This window comes from Mizuhopecten yessoensis, unplaced genomic scaffold, assembly GCF_002113885.1.
Source record: "Mizuhopecten yessoensis strain PY_sf001 unplaced genomic scaffold, ASM211388v2 scaffold10529, whole genome shotgun sequence".
Taxonomy (NCBI): Eukaryota; Metazoa; Mollusca; class Bivalvia; order Pectinida; family Pectinidae; genus Mizuhopecten; species Mizuhopecten yessoensis.
The window spans coordinates 947,926-973,471 of NW_018408592.1; the positions used below are offsets into that span (position 1 = coordinate 947,926).

General features: G+C 35.7%; 1 protein-coding gene across 1 annotated transcript; it reads right to left on the bottom strand.

The window, feature by feature from the left end:
* Positions 1-20,622: 20,622 nt before the first annotated feature.
* LOC110460981 (general transcription factor 3C polypeptide 1-like) lies at positions 20,623-24,880 on the bottom strand. Its single transcript, XM_021514237.1, has 5 exons — positions 24,767-24,880; positions 23,464-23,912; positions 22,406-22,598; positions 21,317-21,407; positions 20,623-21,003 (listed from the first exon to the last, which is right to left on the bottom strand). Exons 1-5 carry the CDS (start codon positions 24,875-24,877, stop codon positions 20,906-20,908), a joined length of 942 nt encoding a protein of 313 aa, XP_021369912.1. The 5' UTR covers positions 24,878-24,880; the 3' UTR covers positions 20,623-20,905.
* Positions 24,881-25,546: the final 666 nt, after the last annotated feature.

The following is a 25,546-nucleotide window of genomic DNA, read 5'->3' on the forward strand; positions in this document are numbered from 1 at the left end:
CAAGATGGGGGACTAGATGAATACAAATGGTCAAATGGACATCAATTAAATAATCTTATTCGCGGTTTGAAAATTGTCAGCATACAAAAAAAAATTAACACAACTTCATTCTATCATCGCAACGGCAGGTTGGTGAGAAATAAATACATTTTGTACAAATATGATTTCTCTACAACAAGGTCAGTACATGGAATATATACAACCCACAAACAATCTTTAATCCAGGAGAGTCAGTTTATCTGTCATCATATTTTAACAACAGGCTTTGACTTATGCGTAATTGAACTTACCACAAAGGTAGATTATCCAAGTCATGAACTTACCACAAAGGTAGGTTATCCAAGTCACGAACTTACCACAAAGGTAGATTATCCAAATCATGAACTTACCACAAAGGTAGATTATCCAAGTCACGAACTTACCACAAAGGTAGGTTATCCAAGTCATAAACTTACCAATAATCTTTTAACATAGACGTGTATAGACGACCAATAAAGTTTTTCTTGTCCACTTCATCCATTGCATCTGGAGAAAGCACATCATACCTTATACTTCAGATACTTGATCACAACACCAATGTCTTACGAATAATATTTTAGTTCTCTGAGCAGCTGTCTTGCCGCGTTAGAACCGATACACGAAGTTGGTTCCACGTTTAAAGGAGGAACTGGTGTAGATATACTTGACAGCATCACTTTTACAGAATATGTGACAACTCAGAAGAATGAGGAGAAGCACCAAGTTTGGAACCATTTCCAGATAAATATCACCAAGGGACCATGGACACCGAACGTTGCATCCGGGAAGTTCGTACAGCCAGCTGAAAAGACAAAATACAGCCCCACCTTTTACCCATCGTCCCCAACCTTTTCATCATCGTCTATTTATTTCAGCATATTGAATCAAGAGAAGCATTCGTATTCGAAACAGTGTCAAATGTGTAAAGAAGCGAGAAACAATTTGATGCAAGAGAGCATGATCGGTACGACACGGATTGGTTATATTTTGCATGTTTAACGTTTATTTAACAGCTTAGGTCATTTAAGGACGTGGGGGTAAGACAGGGACACGATTCAATTAATCATTTATATATATATATATATACATATTTATAAAAAAAATGTCTGGGGAAATAAAATCATGATTTGAAAACAATTCTATTAATAAAAGTGGTAATAAATATTGTTCATAGATTTATGATATGTCGTGTTGTTCATGTAACACATAAGGACTCAAAATACATAGCGACGCTTCCCGTTTTTGTGTACGTTCCAGCGCTTCGTCATAATCTAAAAAATGGACGAAACACGTGAAAGGATGCACTAGATTAGCAACTTCATCATGATAAACCCCTCTGTCGAAAAACGTGTTCCTAATTTCACAATAAATGTAATAATAATGAATTACATGTCTGTGAGTAATTTGCTATAACAATATAATGTTTCATAAATTAACACTAGGTGAAACGAATCCAATTTTGAGATAAAGCTAGCGAAAATGGAAAACTGATTTTTATAGAATAACTGGTTAAGTGGTACACAAGTGGTATTTTTATAGATTTGGTTAAATTATACTGACGGGAAGTCCACCGTGCTGACAGTCAGATATCGTAATATTAAAATCTTTTTAAAAGCTATTTCTTTGTGTTTTGTAATGCTATACAGCCCATGAAAGATTAAAGTCATTCGGTGCCAAATGCAAGCTATTATTAGAATTAAATATTCATTTTTTCTATCATTTTTATCGACTTATCTCAAAAGTATATAAATAAAAAGACAATCCAGAAATTTAAGTTAAATTGATATGGAACAGCATATGGTAAGATAAAGTCAAAGCTCATACCGTTTATGTTGTTTTAGCATCACGGTCTTCACATTTTTTTATGTTTATGAACGATTCGACGCCGCAGGAGTCCAGATTTTATGTTGAGTGTAGCTATTGTTCTACGGGAAGTAACTCGTACATTTAGATAGCTTTTTACGACATCAGTGTGTATATCGCCACAATCTCATACTCATACGTAATATTGTGTTCCTCTGACACTATCACTAGGAGCACAAAGACTGCAGCACCCACTGGGAATTTAAATACGTCGATGTAGAAAGCCAGAGTAAACATTATAACACATCATATGCCCATTTCGTTCATTTTGAACTCACATTACACACAAAAAAGTAAAAAGAATGAAAATTCGATGTTTAATGTGCTCTGAAACATACGTATACAGATACATTTCACTAAGGATTGTAAGATAGCTCTCTGTTAGTCTGATTTCAATCTACATACTGTTCTACACCTCGGCCGTTTTGTAACGAAAAGACATATGTCTGTAAACTTGCGCGTTTGTACAATAGTTTTATCCTCATATCATCTAACGTGTTCATGATCAATTGTACTGTAAAGTCAGACGTTTTATGAGCAGTAAAATAAAACTTCAGCGCAATACGCTTGATTATCCTGTCATGGAGATAAGGCAAGCTGGGTTTTTTTTATTCACAGCGGGTCTTTACAAGGAGCTGTGAAGTCTTTCTCATTAAAACGAAAAACTCGTTCCTGTAGTTTCTTCATTTTACATGTTGCCAAGGTGAACGAATTCCCCACTAGAGGGCAGTAATAGCAATTAAAATACGAAGCTATGAAATATGATCATTTTAACAATATTTTCATAAGATAATATACAGTTTTGTAGATATATGGAAAAAGTGCACACCAAAGTTCAAATCGGAGTCGATGGCACCTTTACCGTAGCCCTTTCTACAAATAAATCAGCCAATATTGAAAGATAGTTTTTCACAAGACATTTTACCAATACATTTACACTGTAGCATGAATTGTTACGGCTTTGCTTTCATAACGAAATCAGTAAACCAACTGATCACTGATTATGAGATTTTCGTCTTGGAGGACTTAACATACATCGTTGAAACAGTTAAATATAGTAAAAAACGTAACGTCACTGTCCCCCAAAACGGGACACTTAATGTTTTATTCCATACTATAAATTCCAAAAATGTTTGTTCATTTTTCATAAATAGCTATATACTATCCACTTTTCGCTTTTATATTACAAGTTGTTTTTTTCCGGCGCGTGGTTTTATAAAGAGAACGCAAAATATTATTAGGGTCACGTAGTTATAGGCCCTTGAACCGGCGTTACTTTACCGTGAAAGCCACATTTTGGTATTTTGGCTTATATTGGGAGATAAACGATCAATATCAGCAAAAATATATATACATCGTTCAAATGTTTGGGAGTCAAAGGGAGTTCTGATGAAATATCTTCTCCAAACTATTATTAGTTTTGATAAAATATTTTTTTGAAAATGATATCCAACTAAAAAGCGTCGCACGGCACTTAAATCAGGACCATTTCGATTTTGCAAAATTATTCTTACCTTTAAATTGTCCGTGTCACTATAATCAGCAGCCAATAAAGCTTAAATACAAATTGTCATAAAAGTATTATCAAGTGAATACTAAAGTACTTCTTTGCATTCCATGGCAGTTTCCTGTGCCATTTCCAGCAAGTGTCCCGTTTTGGCTACAGTGACGTTATAACGTTATTAAGGGTTTTATAGACACATACCCGTTTTGCTATATTTTTATTTATTACATAAGGTCATTGGCCAGTCCTCCGAAAACTTAGCAGGATAGTGATAGACCCGACTGCCTTGAAATCTGTGCTGCAATGACTAAAATAGCAAACCTGCTTACAGATTATAGTTTGTGAGATATCTTTCTCTCACAGCTATTATTAGTTTCCTCACACCCGACTCATTGGATTAATCTGCTAGGAATTGGTGAACATTTTTGGTTACCCACTAGATCTAGTGGATAATACACTGGACATTATTTGATTGGTCAATCTTCTTATCATGATGTCATGATCAAGTAACAATTCTTTGCGACGTCATCTTCCATTGAGACGTCGTAGTTAATGGCGATGATCGGAAACAGAAATAATATATTCCGAAGAAAAACATGTGGTTTTAGAGATATGATATCTCAACGTTGTGGTAGAAGAAGGTCCCCAAACTTGTGATGGTTGAATATCATGTTTATCTAACTCCAGTTAGTTAATTTATAAAATTGTAAAAGACACCCGGTAAACCTCGTTATTCCATTTGAAAATTATCTAAATCGAGTAAGATAAACATGATAGCCAACCACCACTCGTCCGGGAACCTCTATGTTACAATGCTTGTGTATATGATGGTTCACAGTATTTGTTGTTTGGCGCATGCGCATGCATTTAATGTATGTAAAGCGCTTTCAGTTTCCAAGGTTAGCAATTCATAATAACATATTGGGCGCTATTTATATGTTTATTAGAACAAACCATGGCATAATTATGTTGTCCGGAGTATTCTGTTGTTAGTTTTGGTTCATTGTGGTTTTCAAAGGTTATGTGACGAGTTGATGAACAAATAGCGAGAAACACGTTTTAATTTTCTGTACTGTATTTACGAACATCATACATGGGCACTGCCATTAGTTCAGAAGTCAACGTCAGTCAGACAACCGATCGTTCTTTAAATTTTATGTTGGATCCAGATACATTTACTACTATTTTTCGTTATAATTATGATCTGATATCTTTCTATTTTGTTTGGTAAGGTTATATATTTCCATTTGCTCTGCATTGCCACCATAAATTCCCATTGGTGTAGTGATATGAAGAACATATTCGTGACGTCGTGACTAAATGACCTCGTTTTGACCGACGTCACTATATCAAGTGTATTATTGACGTCACTAAAAGAATAACAATATGCATTCCTCGTGGTAGCCCATCCGTGCTACCGGATTAAAAAACTTAATTGATCAATGTAACTTACAACAATTAATGTACAATAATGTAGTTATGTTGTATAAAAGGTGAATATCCTCACGGTGGAATATATTGATTAAATTAATGAAACTAAATTGATGATTTTGTGTATTTTTCCACGAACTATATTTTTTGACGGGAACGGTCGTCTGTACTCGTGACGTCAAAAAAAAGGTCCCATCGACAGACAGCGCGAAATTAGACTTTGAAATGTGACAAAAAATTGAAAATAAAAGAAAAACGGAAATTAAAAACGGAAATATAAGTATTAAACTGCCTTCTTCGGAAAGTTATTGTCCTATAATTCTCACAGGATTCAATAGTGGCAATGCAAGACAAATGGAAATATATCGTTTTACAGCCAATATGACCCTGGCTGTTGCGAGGACGTTAAACCACCAGTTAAATAACTGATAATAACAGGGCCGTTTTCGTTTAAAACGGTGGAACCGGTCGGACCACAGTTGTTCGTTTATTAAATAAGGTCGGACCTAGTAATTATGCTGCTTTCGGGCGAGCCTTGACAAAGCCTTGCAAGGCCTGCATAAACATTTGCAAGTCCGCTAGGATTTATACTGAAATTGTTTCATTTAAAAACGGACAAACCGGTTGTTCCGCAAAAACGAACAGGCCACTGGTTTGGTCGGTCGCATTGGCTGTTTGGCTTTCAATTACCACGTTGTATATAGCCGATGTCTAAAATAGGAACGTTTCGTTTCCTTTTGCCCGTGATATACGTGTATTTTATCTTTATAACGGTTAGGTAGGAATACACCACCCCTGGATGTTATCTTAGATAATATTAAAATGTTTGGTTCATTCCTGTTAAAAGAGATTCTGGTACACATCCCCACTCTCTCCTACACCTCCTTTAATCACCTAAAAGATATGTACACTGTATGTACATTTAAAGAATTGACAGAATACTGACTTATCAACAAACCGTAATTTTGCATTTAAAATTGACCAAACTTAGGTAAAATGTGAACAGTTGATAGATAAAAATTGGAATATTGAAAAAGCACAAACGAGAATAATAACATGTGTTAAGGAATGTTAAACGTCTTTGCTTCGTCGACAACACGCACAATGTTAATACAGGTTAAATCAAAGTGTCGTCACATCCTTATCAAAGGGAAATCAGGGGTAATGAAAAACGAAACAATTAACAATAATGAGCATAATACAAATCACTGACTTTAATATCACAAGAGGAAATGGAATACTACCGAATGACACCATGATGGCGACTATACACCTTGTCGAGTCTTCATCGACCTGCATTTCTCAAAACCTTGTGTACTCTTTTAGCAGTCAACATCTTTCAAGAAAATTATGATAGTCGGAGTAAGCTTTTTAACAACGAATCAAATTCAACATGTTAACACAGCAGGTTGGGAAAATAGGGATGTTACTCTCAAGAAAGGAAAGTTAATTACCGGAAGGTCGAGGCCGTCAGCTTATCGTGCTGCGTAATAGTAAGCCGCCCATGTTGGTCATATTGTGGGTAAAGATCGAGGAAGGCGGATGATGTTTTCTCAATCCTCAAGCAGCAAAGGATATTTTGCCAGTAGCATGCTAAGATAAAAGGGTAACAAGCTTGTTAAAAGGATTGACCTTGACCCACTTTCAAAGTCACTGGAATCATATGCGTAGCATGTTGTGATGAAGGATTATCCAGTTGTTCACTTTTTATGTCACAGGGATCAGTAATTTAAAACACTGAAAAGCTTCTTACCAATAACCAAAAATCCAACGGTCGTAGGATTTGGACAGTGGTATGCTGAAATGAAGGACTATCAAGTTTGGTCAAATTAATGGGCTGAACTCACTTTCAAGGTCACAAAGGTGAAATGTGTTAAAATATTTTCATCATTTCTTCTGCACATGTTTGGATAAAGGACAGTCAAGTTTGTTTAAATTAATGGGCTTGACTCATTTTCAAGATCAGAGGGTCACGTGATTTCAAACATTCAAATTGTATCTTCCAAATAACCAAAAGGTCTAGGGTTAGAAACAAACTGTCTGTGTGTGATAAGGATATTCAATCCTATTAGTCAAAACTGATTTCTGTCCTCGATGATATCTCTTCTTTAAAGTCTCGTGTCCGGATAGTAAATTGGTTGAGACAATCAGTGATGATCGTCCTTTACAAAATCATTCAACAAATACAGATACTACGAATTCTCCCATTTGTTTAAGGAAAATTAAATCGAGTGGTAGCGTATGCTCGGAAAATGTCCATTCAACAAAAGATCGTTTAAGAAAGAAACCCTCATATGCCGAATGTGTTTCCCGTACTTCCGAGGAAATGAAGGTCGTGTCGCGGAGACAGTAGACTTGACCAGGGATGACGTCGTCGATACTGGTGGCTTTGTTGGAATGTTTAGAAGGAAAACAACCCGCTTATTCTTGAGCGGCATGTCGGATACATGCACCACAGATGATATACAATCTTATTTAAAAAAGAAAGGCGTGTTTGTTACGTTTGTTCGTTAACTCAAAAGCCGTAGATGGGGTTCAGTTTCTGCTCGTGTGAATATTCTGTCATATGACAACTTTAAAACTTAGAACCCTGAATTTTGGCCTAGAGGTGTCAGATGCCGGAGGTGGTTAAGTAGGAACAAGTTTACCGGTGAGAATCTGCTCACAATGAGGAAGCGTTTTAGTATGTTTAATAACTTTTTATATTTTGCATTACTTGCGTTTTTCATGAATTCTCTTCGTATCATGACTTGGAACGTAACCGGAATTATGTCCGCGGCCTCTCATTTACATGATGCTCTAAGTAATGAAAGAGTCGATATATGGGGTGTATCGGAACATTGGCTGTTCGAGGAAAATCAACACTTATTCCGAAGTATCCACGATGTCTATGATTCTTATGTGATATCCGAGTTTTCTCTTCACTTTCTATTGAATAGTAAAGTTCGCAAAGGAGGAGTTGCTCTGATGTGGCATAACAACATATCAAGACGTGTTACTATCATAGACTCTAACGAAGACCGATCATCCATGGATGAACAAAAAAATCAGAAAATTAATATCAAAACGTAAAAAAAATCACAATAAGGCTAAACTTACTGATAGCCAATCTGACTGGTCTATTTTCAGACAAACCCGTAACAAGTGTGTAAATGCCATTAGACAATCTAAAGAATCTTATTTCAACGGTTTGTTATCAAAATTATCTGATTTAAGACAATGCAACAAGTCATGGTGGTTAACTGTAAAACTCTTCATGAACAATAGTGGTAAATGTGGAGAAATACCGACGATTTTTCATGATAATGTCTATTACGAAACTGATGTTGATAAAGCTAATGTTTTTAATTTATATTCTTCAAGTCAATCCGTTGTGGATGATTCAATGGTTATGCTTCCTCCACTAATAGAATTCCCTAATCGTATTTGTCTGAGTAATATAAATATATCATGTACTGATGTTAAGGATGCCTTACTCAATTTGAAAACTGGTAAAGCTGTAGGACCAGATCTTATTAGTCCCAAAGTGCTCAAGGAAGCTGCAACATCACTTGCTGAGCCACTATCTATATTTTTTAATAAATCCTTATCACAAGGAATATTTCCATCATCGTGGAAAGAAGCAAATGTTTTACCTATATATAAAAAAGATAGCCGTAATGATGTTAAAAACTATCGACCAATTTCACTTTTAAGTATAATTGGTAAAGTGTTCGAGAGGTGCGTTTATAAACATGTTCATAATTTTCTTCTTGATTTGAAAGTAATAACAAAATATCAATCAGGTTTTACACCAGGCGATTCCTCTATTAACCAATTATTAAGTATTTCCAACGATTTTATTAAGGCATTAGATTCAGGTAAAGAAATAAGAGTAGTATTTTGTGACATCAGCAAAGCATTTGATAGGGTTTGGCACAAAGGGCTGTTGTATAAATTATCAAAAATTGGAATAACTGGATCGCTGTTAAAATGGTTCGAAAGCTACTTAACGAATAGAAAACAAAGACTTATAATCAATAATATTCACTCTGATTGGGCAGGAGTTAAGGCTGGAGTTCCACAGGGTTCAATACTTGGACCTTTGTTGTTTTTAATCTATATTAATGACATAGTCAACGATATCAAATCTTCTATCAAATTATTTGCTGATGATACTACTCTGTACATGATAGTTGAAAACCCCTTAGAAACAAACAACATTATGGAGTCAGATCTACAAAAAATTACTGAATGGTCCAAATCTTGGTTAGTTGATTTCAATCCTAAAAAAACGGAAAGCATGACCCTTAGTAGAAAAAGAAACAATCAACCACATCCAATCTTACATATGTGCAATGAAGAAATATCAGAAGTACTGTTGCATAAACATCTTGGAGTTCTTTTTTCGAATAATTGCAGTTGGGTTGAACATGTTAAACAAATAATTCAGAAAGCAACGTCTAGATTAAATATTATGCGATCTCTAAAATTTAAACTCGACAGGCAAACATTACAAAATATATATTTTTCGTTTATTAGACCACTTGTAGAATATGCTGATACTGTCTGGGATAGCATTCCCAAAGAATATATTTCTAAACTAGAGAATGTTAATTTGGAAGCTGCTAGGATTGTTTCAGGTGCTACTAAACTTGTAAGCTTAGACAAACTATATACAGAAGTTGGATGGAATAAATTAATAGACCGTAGACTTAATCATAAATTGTTACAATTCCATAAAATGTTTTATCAAAATACTCCAGAGTATCTGTATAATCTCTTACCTAATTCAGTTAGTGATGTTCATAGTTATAATACCAGACTTTCTGACCCATCATGTCTGTCACCTATTCTTTGTAAAACAAATATTTATCTAAATGCATTTCTTCCTTCTGCTGTAAACAATTGGAATTCTCTTCCATTACATATTAGAAATAACCCTTCCATTTCCCATTTAAAAGCCTTTCTGAAATCTAATAGTAAATCATGTCCACCTTCATACTACTTTCAGGGTTCACGTCTGGGTCAAATCTACCACGCAAGACTGCGTATGTCATGTAGCTCCCTAAAAGAACACTTGTTTACGAAAAACATCATACCATCCCCGAATTGTTCCTGCGGTGCCATTGAGAACTCAACACATTATTTGCTAAAATGTAATAAATATACAGCACTTAGACAGCTTCATATTCTGAGTTTGCCCTATCAACTATCAACTAATCTTTTAATCTTTGGTGATGACTCTCTAACCCATCAAGATAACACTACGATTTTTCTAGCCGTCCAAAATTATATACTCAAAACTAAAAGATTTCAAATAAACGAATAGTCCTTAACAATTTCATTTAGATATATATATATATATATGTATGTTGTGTTGCATTCGTTTTACTACTATGTTTTAAAATGTATTTGGACTTATATGCTTATTCAGTGATTTTGCCATTGCATTTCTTTATACCATATTATGTCACTAACTCGCCATGATTATGATTGTTTGATAAAAGTGATGTGTTACCTTGAAAGAGCAGGACGTACCAGGGACGAGGCGGGAAAGTGTTTTATGGACTTATATTTGATAAGTGTGATGGCTAGTATGTGAACTGCAACGTTTTTAATAATCATGGCGGTGCTTTGTGACATACTAATTTTGTCAATAGTTGATTTAGTGGTGATTTATTCTATGTAACTTGTATATACATTTTAACCTTTTTCGAGTGTCCACTTACAGGACTGCTGACATTTTCATCTACTATTCCATTGTTATATTTTACAGAATCGTGTTCCACATACTCATCGCAATAGAGCAATATGATATTACCATCTGATGATCATATGTATATTGATATGTTATTCATTCCTGGTTTCCACTGCATACCAATCCATTACCCCCTCCCCTATTCCCGTAATTATTCTATTGTACATATTACTTCATTCTTGTAGCTAGTGTTGAAAAGCTGATTACTAAGCAGGTAACAAATTTACATAAGTGTCACGACACTTGTTTTTGTTTCCTTTTCTGTTTTATAAAACATGTATTTCGATGTATTGTCAAACAAAATTTGAATAAAACAAAGTTTAAACCAAGACCGTGTCGCGATTATGAGAGTAGCGCTCGACACTATGGTACTGTTCGATGTTCAGGTATATTTGCCAACAGCTTGATATAGTGTAAACCTCTACAGGGATTACATGGTTAAACTTGATGAACTTTTATTGCAGCCTATCAGCTGGTGGTGAAGTGATTTTTATCGGGGATTTCAATCCTAGCCTTTGTGTGCCTCGCAGTTCGATTCCTACCAATATACCTGGTCGTGAACTACAAAACCTTCTGACACAAAATAATCTTGTGACCACACTTAGCTGTTGCAGCGGTCCAAAACACTCATTTTTGCAGAGCGAAAACGAATCTGTCTGCTTGATAGATCATGTTATTTTGGAATCAAGCAAAATTAATCTAGTACTTAAATGTGAAATTTTAGATGACGATTCCTATCTTGATGTTTCTAATCACAGGCCAATAGTGATATATATTCAAGTACCACAATTGCAACTTCCTAGTCGTGTCGCGTCCATGGAGAGAATGTTTTATAAGTGGATAACCGCGGGTGAGAAAAGTAACATACACAAATACCGCGATAGTGTTCAAACCTCCATCGATGGTCACAGGTTGGAAACCCGTATATTCAGGTCAAAATCTGATATCGATATACATGTATATTCAGAAGATCTTGTGAAAAGAATTCAGGAAGCCACAAAGACGTCCTTACCACAGAGAAAATTCCGTAAATATTTAAAACCCTATTGGAATGGGGTTCTGAAAGATCTTCATAAAGAAATGTGGAGATATCGTTCTGTTTGGACCCTTCATGGAAGACCAAGATCTGCGGACTCTGCAATCTACAGAAAATATATGGATGCAAAACGTAATTTTCGCAAAGTCCACAGGCGTATATCAGAAGAATATCTTCAGAAGCTTAATAACGACATCGTTGAAACTGCTGAAATAGACCAACCCTCTTTTTGGAGACTTGTAAAATCTCGTCAGAAGAAAAATCTCGGATGTGCTGGGACGGAAATGAATTTTGATGGTGTTAAGATAAGAAATCCTACGAATTTGGCAGATAACTGGGGTTCATTTTACTGTAAATTATATAAAGAATCAAACAGTCCTAATTTTGATAAAAAATTTAAAACTCATGTCAATCGCAAAGTTACCGAAACGTTTTGATAAAAATTTCAAAACTCATGTCAATCGCAAAGTTACCAGACGAGAATGTTGTCTCAAATGGTGATGAATTTTCAGTTGAGGAGGTTGAAAACTTATGCAAAACTTTGCACTCAGGTAAAGCTCCTGGTCACGACTTACTTGTATATGAGAAGTTTATATTTGCCCATGTGTCACTTAACAAATGTTTAACAAAGCTTTTCAATGCTTTTATAGCTACCAACGACGTTCCATTGTCCTTCGAAAGAGGAGTTTTCTGCATTTTATATAAAGGACATAATAAATCAAGAGCTGACCCTAATAGTTATCGTGCAATATCATTATTGCCTGTTATCATGAAATCTGTTGAGAAATTGTTCCTAGATGTAAGTCCTCTACAAAACGGTTTTCAAAAACAAGTGAGTAGTGTCATGACGTCCTTCCTTTTGCATTAAGCTAGTATTTATGCCAAAGATTACGATAATAAGCTTCTTACTTGTTTTTTAGTTACTTCTTAAGCTTTTGACTGCGTTTGGCGCAACGGTCTTTACTTCAAAATGCATCAAATGGGGTTTTCCTGTAAACATATAAAAATATTAGCTTCAATGTTTACATATATGCAGAGTTGTGTTTTGTATCAAGGCTTTCAATCCAAATGGTTCGCCTTCGAATAGGGAACGAGACAAGGGAGTATCGTATATCCATGGATGTATACTTTGTATATAAATGAATTGTTAGGTAGTTTATGTAACTCAAATGCTGCATTTTTTGTTGAAAATGTTAATGTCACTTGCCCTACGCAGACAGATGATATGCTATTATTGGCGTATAACAAATGTAGTCTAGATAAATTAATGAATATGTGTTTCATGTACAGTTGTAAATGGAGGTTTACATATAATGCTTCCAAAACCGAAATTATTGTTTTTAATGAATCGAAAACGATGTATTCAAGATCTAAACGCAAATGGTCACTTGGTTTGAAAGAAGTAAATGAAGTAGAAAGTATCATACACGTTGGTGTCTACCTTGACAAATATAAACCAGGTCGTCCTAACATAGACAGTGTCGTTCACAAGTTTAGAAGTTCATGTTTTGGTTTTCTCGGATCCAATCTGATAGGAGAGAATATCAACCCTTTAGTTGGTTTACGACTGTATAGATCTATCATTTTACCACGTGTTCTTTACAGTTGCGAACTGTGTGTTTTTTCTCCAGTGCGGATTGGAGTCGTTTAGAAAAGATCCAAAATCTATGAGTAAAATTGATTCAATGTTTTCCTTTACGTACTAGATCTGACATCTGTTTAGGAATGTTGGGTTTAACATCCCTTTCCGCAAGAGAAGATCAATGTAAACGCAATTGTTTAGGATCATTGTGCAATCTTATGCCATACATGTATTGTGCCATTAAGTAACTATTTTTATTGCGTTTATTACAGAAGTATTATCATATTTACAAGAGTACCGATGGTGTAATTTCAAATGTATGGTCTATTTTACATAAGTATGGTCTACAAAATTATTTGTATGAATTTATTTAATCGGGTACATTCCCGAAGAAGGTTCAGTGGATTTTTTTTGTTAAAAAATCAGTTTTGAATAAGGAGGAGGACGATTGGAAGATTCGCTTGAATGCGATAAATGATTTCAATCGTTTCAAAATTCTTCATACTTCTCTAGTACCGTCGCCACTTTACTTTTTCTGGCGTTTGGACAATTAGTCCGGATTGTGAACTATTATGTTTAAAATGTAATTGTTATGCTGAAGATGCTTTAGCACATTCTTGCATTAATTGTCGCCATCAGGATATTGTAGATCTACAATCTACAATCCTTACAAAAAATGTGAATCATATCCAGTAGCTATATATGTGTATGTTGACACTTTAGAACGTTATTGTTTTATTACCACTTTGCTAGGGGCTGTTCCTTTAGAACTGCAAGAGTTGTTTCCTAACGTAAAAGACCTTATATCGTTTAGATTGGACTGTTTCTCGTTTATTATCAAAGTGTCAGATTTAACATTTCAATAATATTCACTGCAATCCTGAACATATCATACTACTTCTACGTTGTTAAAAAGATGAAGTGTTTTGTAATGTAGCATATTTTTGATATTTTATTTTATTTTTTTGTTACTTCTCTTTTCCTCGATTAACTTTATATGCAGCACATTTTCTGTCAATGAATTAATTCTACTTTTGTTATTTTGTCACATAATTTGTTTTGCTCGTATTTCTGTACTAATTCACTAATTATTCATTATGCATACATGTATATATGTAACTCTTCAATTATGGAGGAATAAAGATATGAATGAATGAAAGGGTAGTGATGACTAAAATATCAAATATGCTTACAGAGTAGTAAGTGAGATATATTTCTCTTACAACTATTATAAGTTTCCTCACTCCCGACTCATTGGATTAATCTGCTAGGAATTGGTGCACATTTTTAGTTACCCACTAGATCTAGTGGATAATACACTGGACATTATTTGAGTGATCAATCTTCTAATCATGATGTCATGATGGCGAGTAACAATTGTTTGCGACGTCATCTTCCATTGAGACGTCGTAGTTAATGGCGATGATCGGAAACAGGAATAATATATTCCGAAAAAAAACATGTTTTTTATTTAGATAAGATATCTCGACGTTGTGGTAGAAAAGCTCCCCAGACTCGTGATGGTTGATAGTACTCTCGTTAGTTCATTTTCAAATTGTAAAAGACGCCCATTAAACCTCGTTATTCCATTTGAAAATTATCTAAATCGAGTAAGATAAACATGATAGCCAACCACCACTCGTCCGGGAACCTCTTTGTAACAATGCTTGTGTATATGATGGTTCACGACATGTGTTGTTTGGTGCATGCGCATGCATTTGATTTATGTTAAGTGTTCTCAGTTTCCAAGGTTAGCAACTCATGACAATATCTTGAGCGCTATTTATATTTTTTATGAGAACAAACCATAATGATGTTGTCCGGAGTATTCTGTTGTTAGTTTCGGTTCGTTGTGGGTTTCAAAGTTTATGTGACGATGTGAGGAACAACCTAACGAGAAACACGTTTTGATTTTCTGTACTGTATTCACGAACATCATACATGGGCACTGCCATTAGTTCAGAAGTCAACGTCAGTCAGACAACCGATCGTCCTTAATTTTATGTTGGATCCAGGAACATTTACAACTATGTTTCGTTATTTATCGTTTTACAGCCAATCGACAATTTATAACCCAGTACGTGTGTGTATAGCGACTATTTCAGGTTATTGCAGTATGTGAAATATATTCTGTAATATATCTAGGTATTATTACTGTCATTATCGTCGGAAACTACATGTTTACCGTCTTCATATATAACCCTGCTGGCTGGTGCGAGAACGTTAAACCACCTACAAACTACATGTTTTGACGTCTGCGCGTCTGTAATTTTTGAAAAACGCAGGTAAACTATCAAATGTCGTTTTACAATACTTAAAATAACTGATAATAACCTGGGCTGTTTTCGTTTAAACGTTTGAACCGGTCGGACCACGGTTGTTCATTATTAAATAAGGTCGGACCTAGCAATCCTTTCAGGCGAGCCTTGCAAGGCCTGCATAAATATTTTCAGGTACGCCAGGATTTATACCCGAAATTGTTGCATTTAAAAACGGACAAACCGGTTGTTCCGCATAAACGAACAGGCCACTGGTTGCCATTGCTATAATTATCTGTTTAGCTGTCATAAACCCCGTTGTATATAGCAGATGTCTAAATAGGAATGGTTCGTTTCCTTTTGCCTATGATATCTATATAACGGTTAGGTAGGACATAAAAATACACAACCCCTGGGTATTATCTTAGATAATGTTAACTTGCTGGGGTCCTTCGTGTTCTTGTTAAAAGAGATTCTGCCCCCCCCCCCCCTCTCTGTAAAATGAACAAATGAAAAATAAACACGAGAGCTATTGAAAATGCACAAGGAGAATAATACCATGTGTTACGGTATGTTAAATGTCTTTGCTTCGTCGACTATACCCACAATGTTGATGTAGGTATCAAAGTGCCGTCACATCCCCCATGAAAGGGAAATCAGGGATAGTGAAAACGAAACAATTAACAATGATGAGCATAATCAAAATCATTGACTTTAATATCACGCGAGGAAATTGATATACTACTGAACGACACCATCTTTGCGACCATATGACTTTCCGATTCTTCAACGTCCTCCATTTCGTGAAACCTTGTGTACTCCATTGGCATCCAACATCTTTTGAGAAATTATGATATTTGGAGCAAGCTTTTGATTAACGAATCATATTTGCAACATGTAAACTCAGTAGGTTGGGAAACAGGGATATTACTGTCAAGAAATGAATGTTCACTATAGGAATATCAAAATCGTCAGCTTATATTATCGCACTTCTTAGTAGTAAGCCATCCCTGTTGGCCATATTGTGGGTACAGATCGAAGAACGCGGCAGATGTAGAAGAGTCTGAAGTGTCTTTATTTCAAGTCCAAGCGGGTAGATACAATTGACGTGATCAAGAAATTTCTTGTAACATCAACCATATTCTCAATTCTCAAGCAGCAAAGGATATTTTGCCAGTAGCATGCTAAGATAAAGGGGTAACAAGTTTGTTAAAAGGATTGACCTTGACCCACTTTCAAAGTTACTGGAATCATATGCGTAGCATGTTGTGATGAAGGATTATCCAGTTGTTCACTTTATATGTCACAGGGATCAATCATTTAAAACACTGAAAAGCTTCTTACCAATAACCAAAAATCCAACGGTCGTAGGATTTGGACAGTGGTATGCTGAAATGAAGGACTATCAAGTTTGTTCAAATCAATGGGCTGGACTCACTTTCAAGTTCACAAAGGTCAAATGTATTAAATATTTTCATCATTTCTTCTGCTTATTTGACAGTTGCTTGCTGGGATAAAAGACAGTCAAGTTCGTTTAAATTAATGGGCTTCACTAATTTTCGAGGTCAGAGGGTCAAGTGATTTCAAACATTTAAATTGTATCTTCCATGTAACAAAAAGGTCTAGGGTTATGATGTTTTGTCAGTATCATGCTGGGATAAAGGACTATCAAGTTTGTTAAAATGAATGACTTTGAATATCTTTCAAAGTCACAAGGGTCAAATGTATAAAAAGTTTCAACAATTTCTTCTGTATAACAAGAAGCCTTGGTTTATGCTATTTGGCCAGTAGCATGGTAGGATGGGATGAAGGGCTATCAAGTTGTTTATTTTGAATGACTTTAACGTTAACCCTCATTCATGGTCACAGGGTCACATGTGTTAAAACTGTTCTCGACTGTATTCTGTATAACCAAGAGGCTTAGGGTGATATTATGTCTGTAGTGGGCTGGAAAACTGTTTATCTTTCTTGGAAGAATAATATTTATTAATTTTCAATGAGGAATATCCTAGTGGTTTTCGCACTACATTTCGTCTGTTAGTTTTTGTCCACAGCTAAAATTAGACCACATAACACAGGCTATCTTTACCATAAAATGCAAACTTTCACGGGACAGAAAATGACAACAATACATACCTGAAAAAAAGTTTGATTTTGTTGGTTATTTTGTAGTCGTACGATATAAAAGAAAAACAAGAGGCCCATGGGCCTTAACGGTCACCTGAGTCCTACGGTATTTATTTTTGTTGTTGAAATATGTACCAATTTGAGTAAAAAATAGTTAAGTATAATGTTAACTTAACTTTGTCAGGACCATGAGCTGATCATTCCTAGACCAATTTTAAGTGAGATGGGCCTATTAGAACTTGTTTTTAAGTTTGAAATAGGTATTTACAAAATAGGGCCATGGTGGCCATATTGGATTTCTGATCGACCTGAAAAATAACGACACTTTGTCAGGACCATGAGTCGATCATTCCTACCAGCTTTCAGTTCAATCTGACCAGCAGAACTTGACTTTAAGTTTGAAATAGGTTTTCAAAATGGCGGCCGTGGCGGCCATATTGGATTTCTGATCGACCCGAAAAATAACAACACTTTGTCAGGACCATGAGGCGATCATTCCTACCAACTTTCAGTTCAATCGGCCCAGCAGAACTTGACTTTAAGTTTGAAATGTAAAATGTTAACGGACGACGGACGACGGACGACAGACGACGACGGACGAAAACGGATAGCAATAGGTCACTTGAGCTAAAGCTCAGGTGACCTAAAAAGATATTTTAGATAAACAAAACTACCGAACAGTCAGCATTTTACCTTGTATATCGATTTTTTTTGAAAGAACCATGTGAGATCAACTGACTGCCTTTTTACTAATGTTTTTCATCCTTTCCTTACAGCCTTCCGACCTGGATTTGGGTGTCAATTCACCCTGTTGCGACTTGTTGAGGATTGGCGTAGAGCCTTGGACAACCATGAGTATGTCACCGCCATACTGATGGACCTCTCAAGGCTTTTGACTGTCTTCCTCATAACTTGTTGGTCGGGAAGCTGGAGGCCTATGGCCTGAGCAAAGCCTCAGTTAACCTTAGTGTTCAGCTACCTGAGCAGCAGGAAGCAGCAGGTAAAAATTGGCTACAAATGCGGTGACTGGCTGGAAGTGCTGAAGGGGGTACCACAGGGTTCTATTTTAGGACCCTTGCTTATTAATGTATTTGTAAATGAAATGTTTTTATATGTGACATCCTGTAAATTAAACCAGATGAAAGCAAATCCTGATAAATTCCAGGCCATTTGTATAGGGAAACGTTCAGTAGATGCTATAGTCTTTTAGTATTGGCGAAATAGATATTGTTCCTGACAGTGTTGTCAAATATTTAGGTATGAACTTTGATTCATTTTTAAACTTTGAAGCTCATATCTCTGAAATTTGTAGGAAAGCCTCAAGGCAATTGTCCGTTTTAAAACAAATTGGGAGTTTTTTAATCAAACAATGTAGACTTGTAATTTATGATTCTTTTATTGTTTCAAATTTTAACTACTGTCCTTTAGTCTGGCACTTTTGTTCCATGAAGAGTGTCAGAAAGCTAGAAAAGATACAAGAAAGTGCTTTAAGGTTTTTATACATAATGATCACAACTTATCCTTCAGTTACTTACTCAGTATTACCAACAGCGACACGCTTCATGTAAGGCGTCTGAAGGAAATGGGTTGTGTGGTTTTTAAAATTATAAACAAAATTTCTCCTGAATATATTAATAATCTAGTAAATATTAAGATGTCTAATTATGACTTCAGGAAGGAAAATACTGCAGAGTTGCCCAGGGTCAACACTGTGAAGAATGGACATAAATCGTTTGCTTTTGAGGTCGCCCGGGTGTGAAACAGTCTCCCAAATGACTTCCGAAAAGTCGAAAACTTCAGAGAATTCAGGAGACTGGTCCAATATCTGCCAAGGGTGATACTTCATACTGTGCCCTGGTTACCTCTGCCACATGACATTTTGGATTATGTGATACTTTTATTGTCTTATTTCATTTCTTATATGTTTTATTTCTATTCTATATTTTTGCAGCATCTTATTTGTATTTTAATTCCATATATTCTAAAATATTTTTACAAAACTTGAAAAATTTTGTAAACTGATTTCGGTATCATTTTTAATTCACACTATAATAGTGTATATTCTGTCAATTTTTATTCTTTGCTATATTAGCATTGTATGTATATTCCACTTCATAGTGTTTTAATCCCAACTCCTAAGTAATTCTTGTGTGATGTACAAGTATTCATTCACTATTAACAATGTCTTTTATTTACTTATTCTGAATACTACTTATCTGTGATCACATTTAATGCTTTTCATATATTAACACTATTTTTATATATTTATTGTTCCAAAAGGGTCATATCCCGGGGGCCTTTGTAGGTAGGGGACTCCCAATCACTTAGAAACCTGGGATATGGATACTTTCTTTTTCTGTGATGATTATTACTGTTTTCTATTAATATATGTGATTATCTCCCTTTACTTTTAATATAATATGTTATTGTTATTTTATAAACGTTTGTCGCAATAATAGCTCTCAAGAGCTACTGTTCCTTGTTTACCTGAATGCGACGTTCAATACAGTTTCTTGTCTCCTGTATGTTGTATACCTTGCTTGTCGTTCTGTACACCCTATATATGTTTTAATCTATTCAAGAGAATGACATTTACTCTTATTCATTAATTTTGGTACTGCATTTCCCCTAATGCATCTTTAGAAGGTTACTCCTGGTCCTTGTTTTAAAAGAAGATTAAAAAAAACACCTATTTTTTTTGTATTTCTCAGAAGCACTGGAAGCATTCTACATTTGTATGTACACTCCTTATAGCTCTGAGTATATTTTATTTTCAGCAGAAAAACAGAAGATGGCAGACATCTTGAATATGACCACCAACGACTGCTATCACTATATCTCTACAGCATAATGAGTTTTGAAATTGAATTTTTAGTTTTTATCCTTTAATAGGTTGTAACAGTTGTTATAATAGAAGTGATCGTTCGTTGCCATATAAAGTGTACAGGTATGTAACCCTGATCCTCCTGTTAACAACAGGGTTCCTTACAACTATACAGGCTCCAAAAACAACACCCGGTGTACTAGAAAGGTGATGAGAGACAAGAACAAAATAATTGGACATCTTCAAGATATTTATTATGACATATTACCATACATTTGCATAAATTAAGTCAATGTCACATCTTCATTTTAATTAAAGAATACATGGTCCAATCGTATATTGACATGTCCCGGTGTGGGATGACATATTCCATGACATGTCCAGGTGTGGGATGACACACTCCATGACATGTCCAGGTGTGAGACGACACACTACATGACATGTCCAGGTGTGAGACGACATACTCCATGACATGTCCAGGTGTGGGATGACATATTCCATGGCATGTCCAGGCATATGACATCAATGCCCATTGACATACACCAAAAACTGCCCCAGTCTTGTAATACACATTTTGGTTGGGAAGTAAACCACTGTATCCTCTTCTTTCTGTACTGTGGCTGTGAACGAAACACAAAAACTAACTAAGAACAAAATCATTTGTAAGATTACAGAACTTCTAAAAGTGTTATATAGTCAAACATAATTCTACAGGAAATCAATTATCCTGTACCTAACAGCAGTTCATATACTGTGTATGAACATGTTTTGCCCTTTCAAGAGTAGGTAATGGGAGTAGCTGGAGAGATTCACGAAACCTCAAATTAATCAAAAGGTATCATTGTTAAAGTGGTGAGCTTTGTTAATTAGAATGAAAATTCTTCTGTCGTCGGTGTAAGTGACTGGAGGGAACTATATATATAGGGTACATACCTAGTTTGGGTCGGACTCGTTTACTGAAAAGGGTCGTCTTATTTTGTCGTCTGATAACGGTCTTTTCAATAGCTTTGAGGTCTTCAAGAATCTGCAAATAAAAGTAAACTGTTACATATAAAGTATTATAAACATATACAATATATGGAAGGTAACTTGGGTAAGTAAGCAGTGATGTAAAGAACACCGGACTAATCGAAATATAGTGGGTAGCATAACCCTATCTTAAGAATCCTTGTCCCGCTGTATCGTGGTTTTCCATAAATACAGTACATACTACAACTCTCCCCATTTTTGAAGGAGATTTCCAATTTTGAAACCTAAATTTGAACATTTTCAACCTTTAAATCTATTATACTATTCCTTTTTTCCCCCCAGATCTGATGATTTCATCTAAAAGAATAGTTTCAACGGCGCCATTTAAAGTGTTATCTAGTACCTAGGGGTACACACACACATTCTGTTGTTGTTTTTAATTTTGAGCATTATCTCTCCCATAGAGAATTTAAAAATGCCAAAACGCTTCCAAGTAGCTCAATAGGTCGGAGTGATAGTATTACCTAAACACCTGAAGTTTAGGTTTCAAATCCCACTTACCTTTTTACGCCCAGAACGGTATTTTTAATTTAATTTTGTTTTTCCATCTTTCTTATTTTGCATAAAAGTCCTGCAAGGTCTGGTTTTCCATTCAGAAATGATTTATTAAACATAAAGTCATGACGGTGTAGCATGGTATTGTGAAGCATGGTGGAATGAACCGTGGTTCATATCAACATAGCCTTCATATTACCATACTACACCGGGAAAAAAACCCCTTGCTATCCATAGTTACAGTTTTTGGCAGTGGTACTTGGATCCTTAATGAACGAGAAAATGTTTTAGGAAGGGTGGGTGTTTATGTGGTAGAGTTTTAGGAATGGTGAATGTTTCTGTTGTGAAGATGTCGAAGAGGACTGAATATTTATGCTGTACAGATGATTTAGGATAAGTGAATGCTTATAATTGGTAGGGTTGTTTAAGGAAAAGTGCACATTTTTGTGGTTAGGAGTTTTTAGGACAGGTGGCTGTGTATGTTGCTGTTTTACTTACCTCGAGTAACTGGAGTTTTAAGAAGGGTTGGTTGTAGGGTGTGTAGTTCTCACACAGGGTCTGGAGGCTAATTCCTGGTGAAGCCATGATCTTCAACATCATTGATTCCATCATGGTTTTGAACACGTGTTTATTGATGCTTCCTTCAGGCTTCCTCCAGGGAGAACAGAGCAGCCGCACCCTCTGGTAAGTACTGTAACAACAGAATCATTAGTAACACTGACCTACATTTCATGGCATACTGACCTCATTATACACACAAAATTTCCCATTACAATGTATATGCGAGTAAAAGTTTAAATGGCCCTTCTACCTCCTGTCAACTTCTTTATATTGATAATAGTGATACAATTTGTATTACCAAGTTACAGTGCATTTTGAAGAAATTGTGACCTTGTTCAAATAACAAGAGGCCTGGAGGGCCAGTATCGCTCACCTGGATAATAAGGCAACAATGGGAAATTATTCTTATTACAAAAAATCCCTCCGATGGTACTGAAGAAGAAGGATTTTAAAGATTCAAACCTCAAATTCCCCTTTTGGGCCCCGTAACTCTGCACCCAGAGGGGCCACACCCTCCATTTATACAAAATTTAGTTCCCTTTGCCCAAGGATGCTCCAGGCCAAATTTGGATAAAATTCTGCCAATGTTACAGAAGAAGAAGGATTCGGACCAGGTGAGCTAATAAAAGTGATACTTTGATCTTTACATATAATTTTGTACCAATATAATCTATACCTTATTCATTTTACAACAATTATGAAACAAATGAAAATAGTTATTAATGGGGTTATTAACTAACTATGAAACAACTTATTTCGACTTATGTTAATCACTCTTGTTGGCCCTTATGTTAGCACGTGGTGGGGTCTTATTGTGGGAGGAAACCGGAAGAACCAGGAGAAAACCCACGTGGTCGGACAGGTGACCCCAACCTTTTCAAGTCCGATCGGGGAATCGAACCCGGCCGCCTTGCTGAAAGGCAATTGCTCTATCCCCTGCACCACCCGACCACTGGTTGTTGAAGAAGATATGTGAAATAGCATGCTATATTTACCTAGTTGGTTGGGGTGTGGAAGGGCCACCAACATCAGAGGTGGATTTCTTTCGCTCCCTGCATCTCTTTGGACGCTCTGGAACTGCTTCCGGCCTGGTCTTTGAACTACCCTCACCAGACTGATCTCCTTTGCCCTGTACGTTGGTAGCTAAATCAGATTCGTCCCCCGTTTCTTCTGCTATCTGTTGATCAGAGTTGTTTCCCTTGGTGCTCATAGATTTAGATGTCTCTTTATCACTACTGCTAGGCTGACCCTTTCTGTCAGAGGTCAATTCTGAGACTACTGATTGGTCAGATGCAGCCAGGGATGAAAGGTTGCCTACTGTTCTAGGGGCGGAAGTTGCATCCCCTGCTGGCCCCGGGGTGGGGGCACCAGTGTTTCGATACCCGAGGGGATTAGACAAACTCTCCTGCAAGGATTGACTGTCAGCATCAAAGGAATCATCCACCTGTGAACATTTTAGGTTAAAAATTCCTTTTATTTTCTATGTTTTTCTTGAAAATTTAAATTATAACAAATATAAGATCACAGCATCTAATATAATTCCGTGATAAGATGGAAAGAAAGTATGTCTTCTGATTTACTAAATAATTATGACTACAAAGTAAAAATATTTATATAAATTACAAATTGTGAATAATTATGTTTTTTGAAAACTTTTTTTGAAAACTCTTGAGTGTACTCAACATTTAGTTACCAAGTACAGACTCTTTGTTTTTGTCACAACTTCAATGAGAGTTATCTCCCCTTCACCTTTTCCCAACACTATCAATACCAGCTCTTCAAAATGTATTATGTGTCATTATTCAGGATGAAAATTTATAACCTAGGTTACCGTAACTGTCTCTTCAACCTGAATATATAATTTCAAAAACTGTTTCTCCACTGTTCAGATTTAATCCTCCTCAAAATTACATGACATTATTAGTTAAGTTTTTCTGTGCTTATATATATGACCAATGTAACTGTGACTTAACCTGCTTTCTGTAGTAATAAGGAACTAGGAGTAACTGATTCCTGGAAGGACCTCCGTCCTTCGCAGGAACACTTCCCAGAAAATGGTCACCCATTCATACAGCTTGGTAGACTGGAGCAACAAGGTTGATAGTAAAAATGACAACCTGCTGTCAGTGTGATTTGAGCTTTAGATCTTTTGGTCAGTAGCTATAGACGGGTGTTAATTGTAGGTAACATTTCAATTGATAAATTTTAAGTTTTCATTTGTTATGTAAATATTTAGAAATCTGTGGCAAAGTAGGAGGAAGAATATAACTGTTTGGTCCTTAAAGCTGTCGTCAATACCTGGGATGTCTGCCTAACTCCTCGTCCTTTCACATTCTTGTAAGCATGGGTGACCCACGGGCGAGCATTCCTGAAGCTTACGTAGCGCTGAATAGTCACACCCACTTTCATTACCTGCAACATATAAAAATTTAAACATGAAAGTCTGAAAATCATATACTGATTGAACCAAATAAACTGCAGTTCAATCCAATATATCTGTATTGGTTTAAAAATAATAAATTGTAGAAAACAAAACCATAAACGTCAGCTGAAAAGGAATGTCTATATTGCATTAAATAAAGAATTTAAAATAAAAAGAACGGCCAGATTTTGATTATCAGTAAATGCAAATTAAACAATATTACATTCACCAAACATATTACTATCTTTGGTGACAATTTCAGAATTGAACTCGTTTTTCACTTTGCATTTAGAGTCCATACATATAAACACTCATTGGAAATTACAAATTTCATCAAGTGCCCAAGGAAATGTAGGCATTTTATGTTTGTAGGCGCCTGAAAATACGTACATAGTTGAAGCACCCAATAAGGTGCCTTTACATGTACTTGTAACGATAAAGAATTTAATTTAGGCCACACCATTTAGTGTGGAGTACATAACTATATGTATTACCATGTATAGTAACAGTGTAAATTGTATTCATAAACCTTTAAAATGTATGTCGACAGAACAGTGTAAAACTGGTAATCGCAGCACAGGGAGTTGTTGGTAGGGGAATCAAATTAGAATACCTTTCATAATCAGTAAGAGTGCTGTGAGAGTACATCAGATAAA

What these genes read in the sequence shown, in the direction of transcription:
- LOC110460981 (XM_021514237.1), bottom strand. Translation starts at nt 24,877, where the DNA reads ATGAAAGTGGGTGTGACTATTCAGCGCTACGTAAGCTTCAGGAATGCT. An exon ending in TCCACACCCCAACCAACTAG is followed by an intron (nt 22,599 to 23,463) that starts GTAAATATAGCA and finishes CTGTTGTTACAG; the next exon opens with TACTTACCAGAGGGTGCGGC. An exon ending in ACGAGTCCGACCCAAACTAG is followed by an intron (nt 21,004 to 21,316) that starts GTATGTACCCTA and finishes TTTCGTTCACAG; the next exon opens with CCACAGTACAGAAAGAAGAG.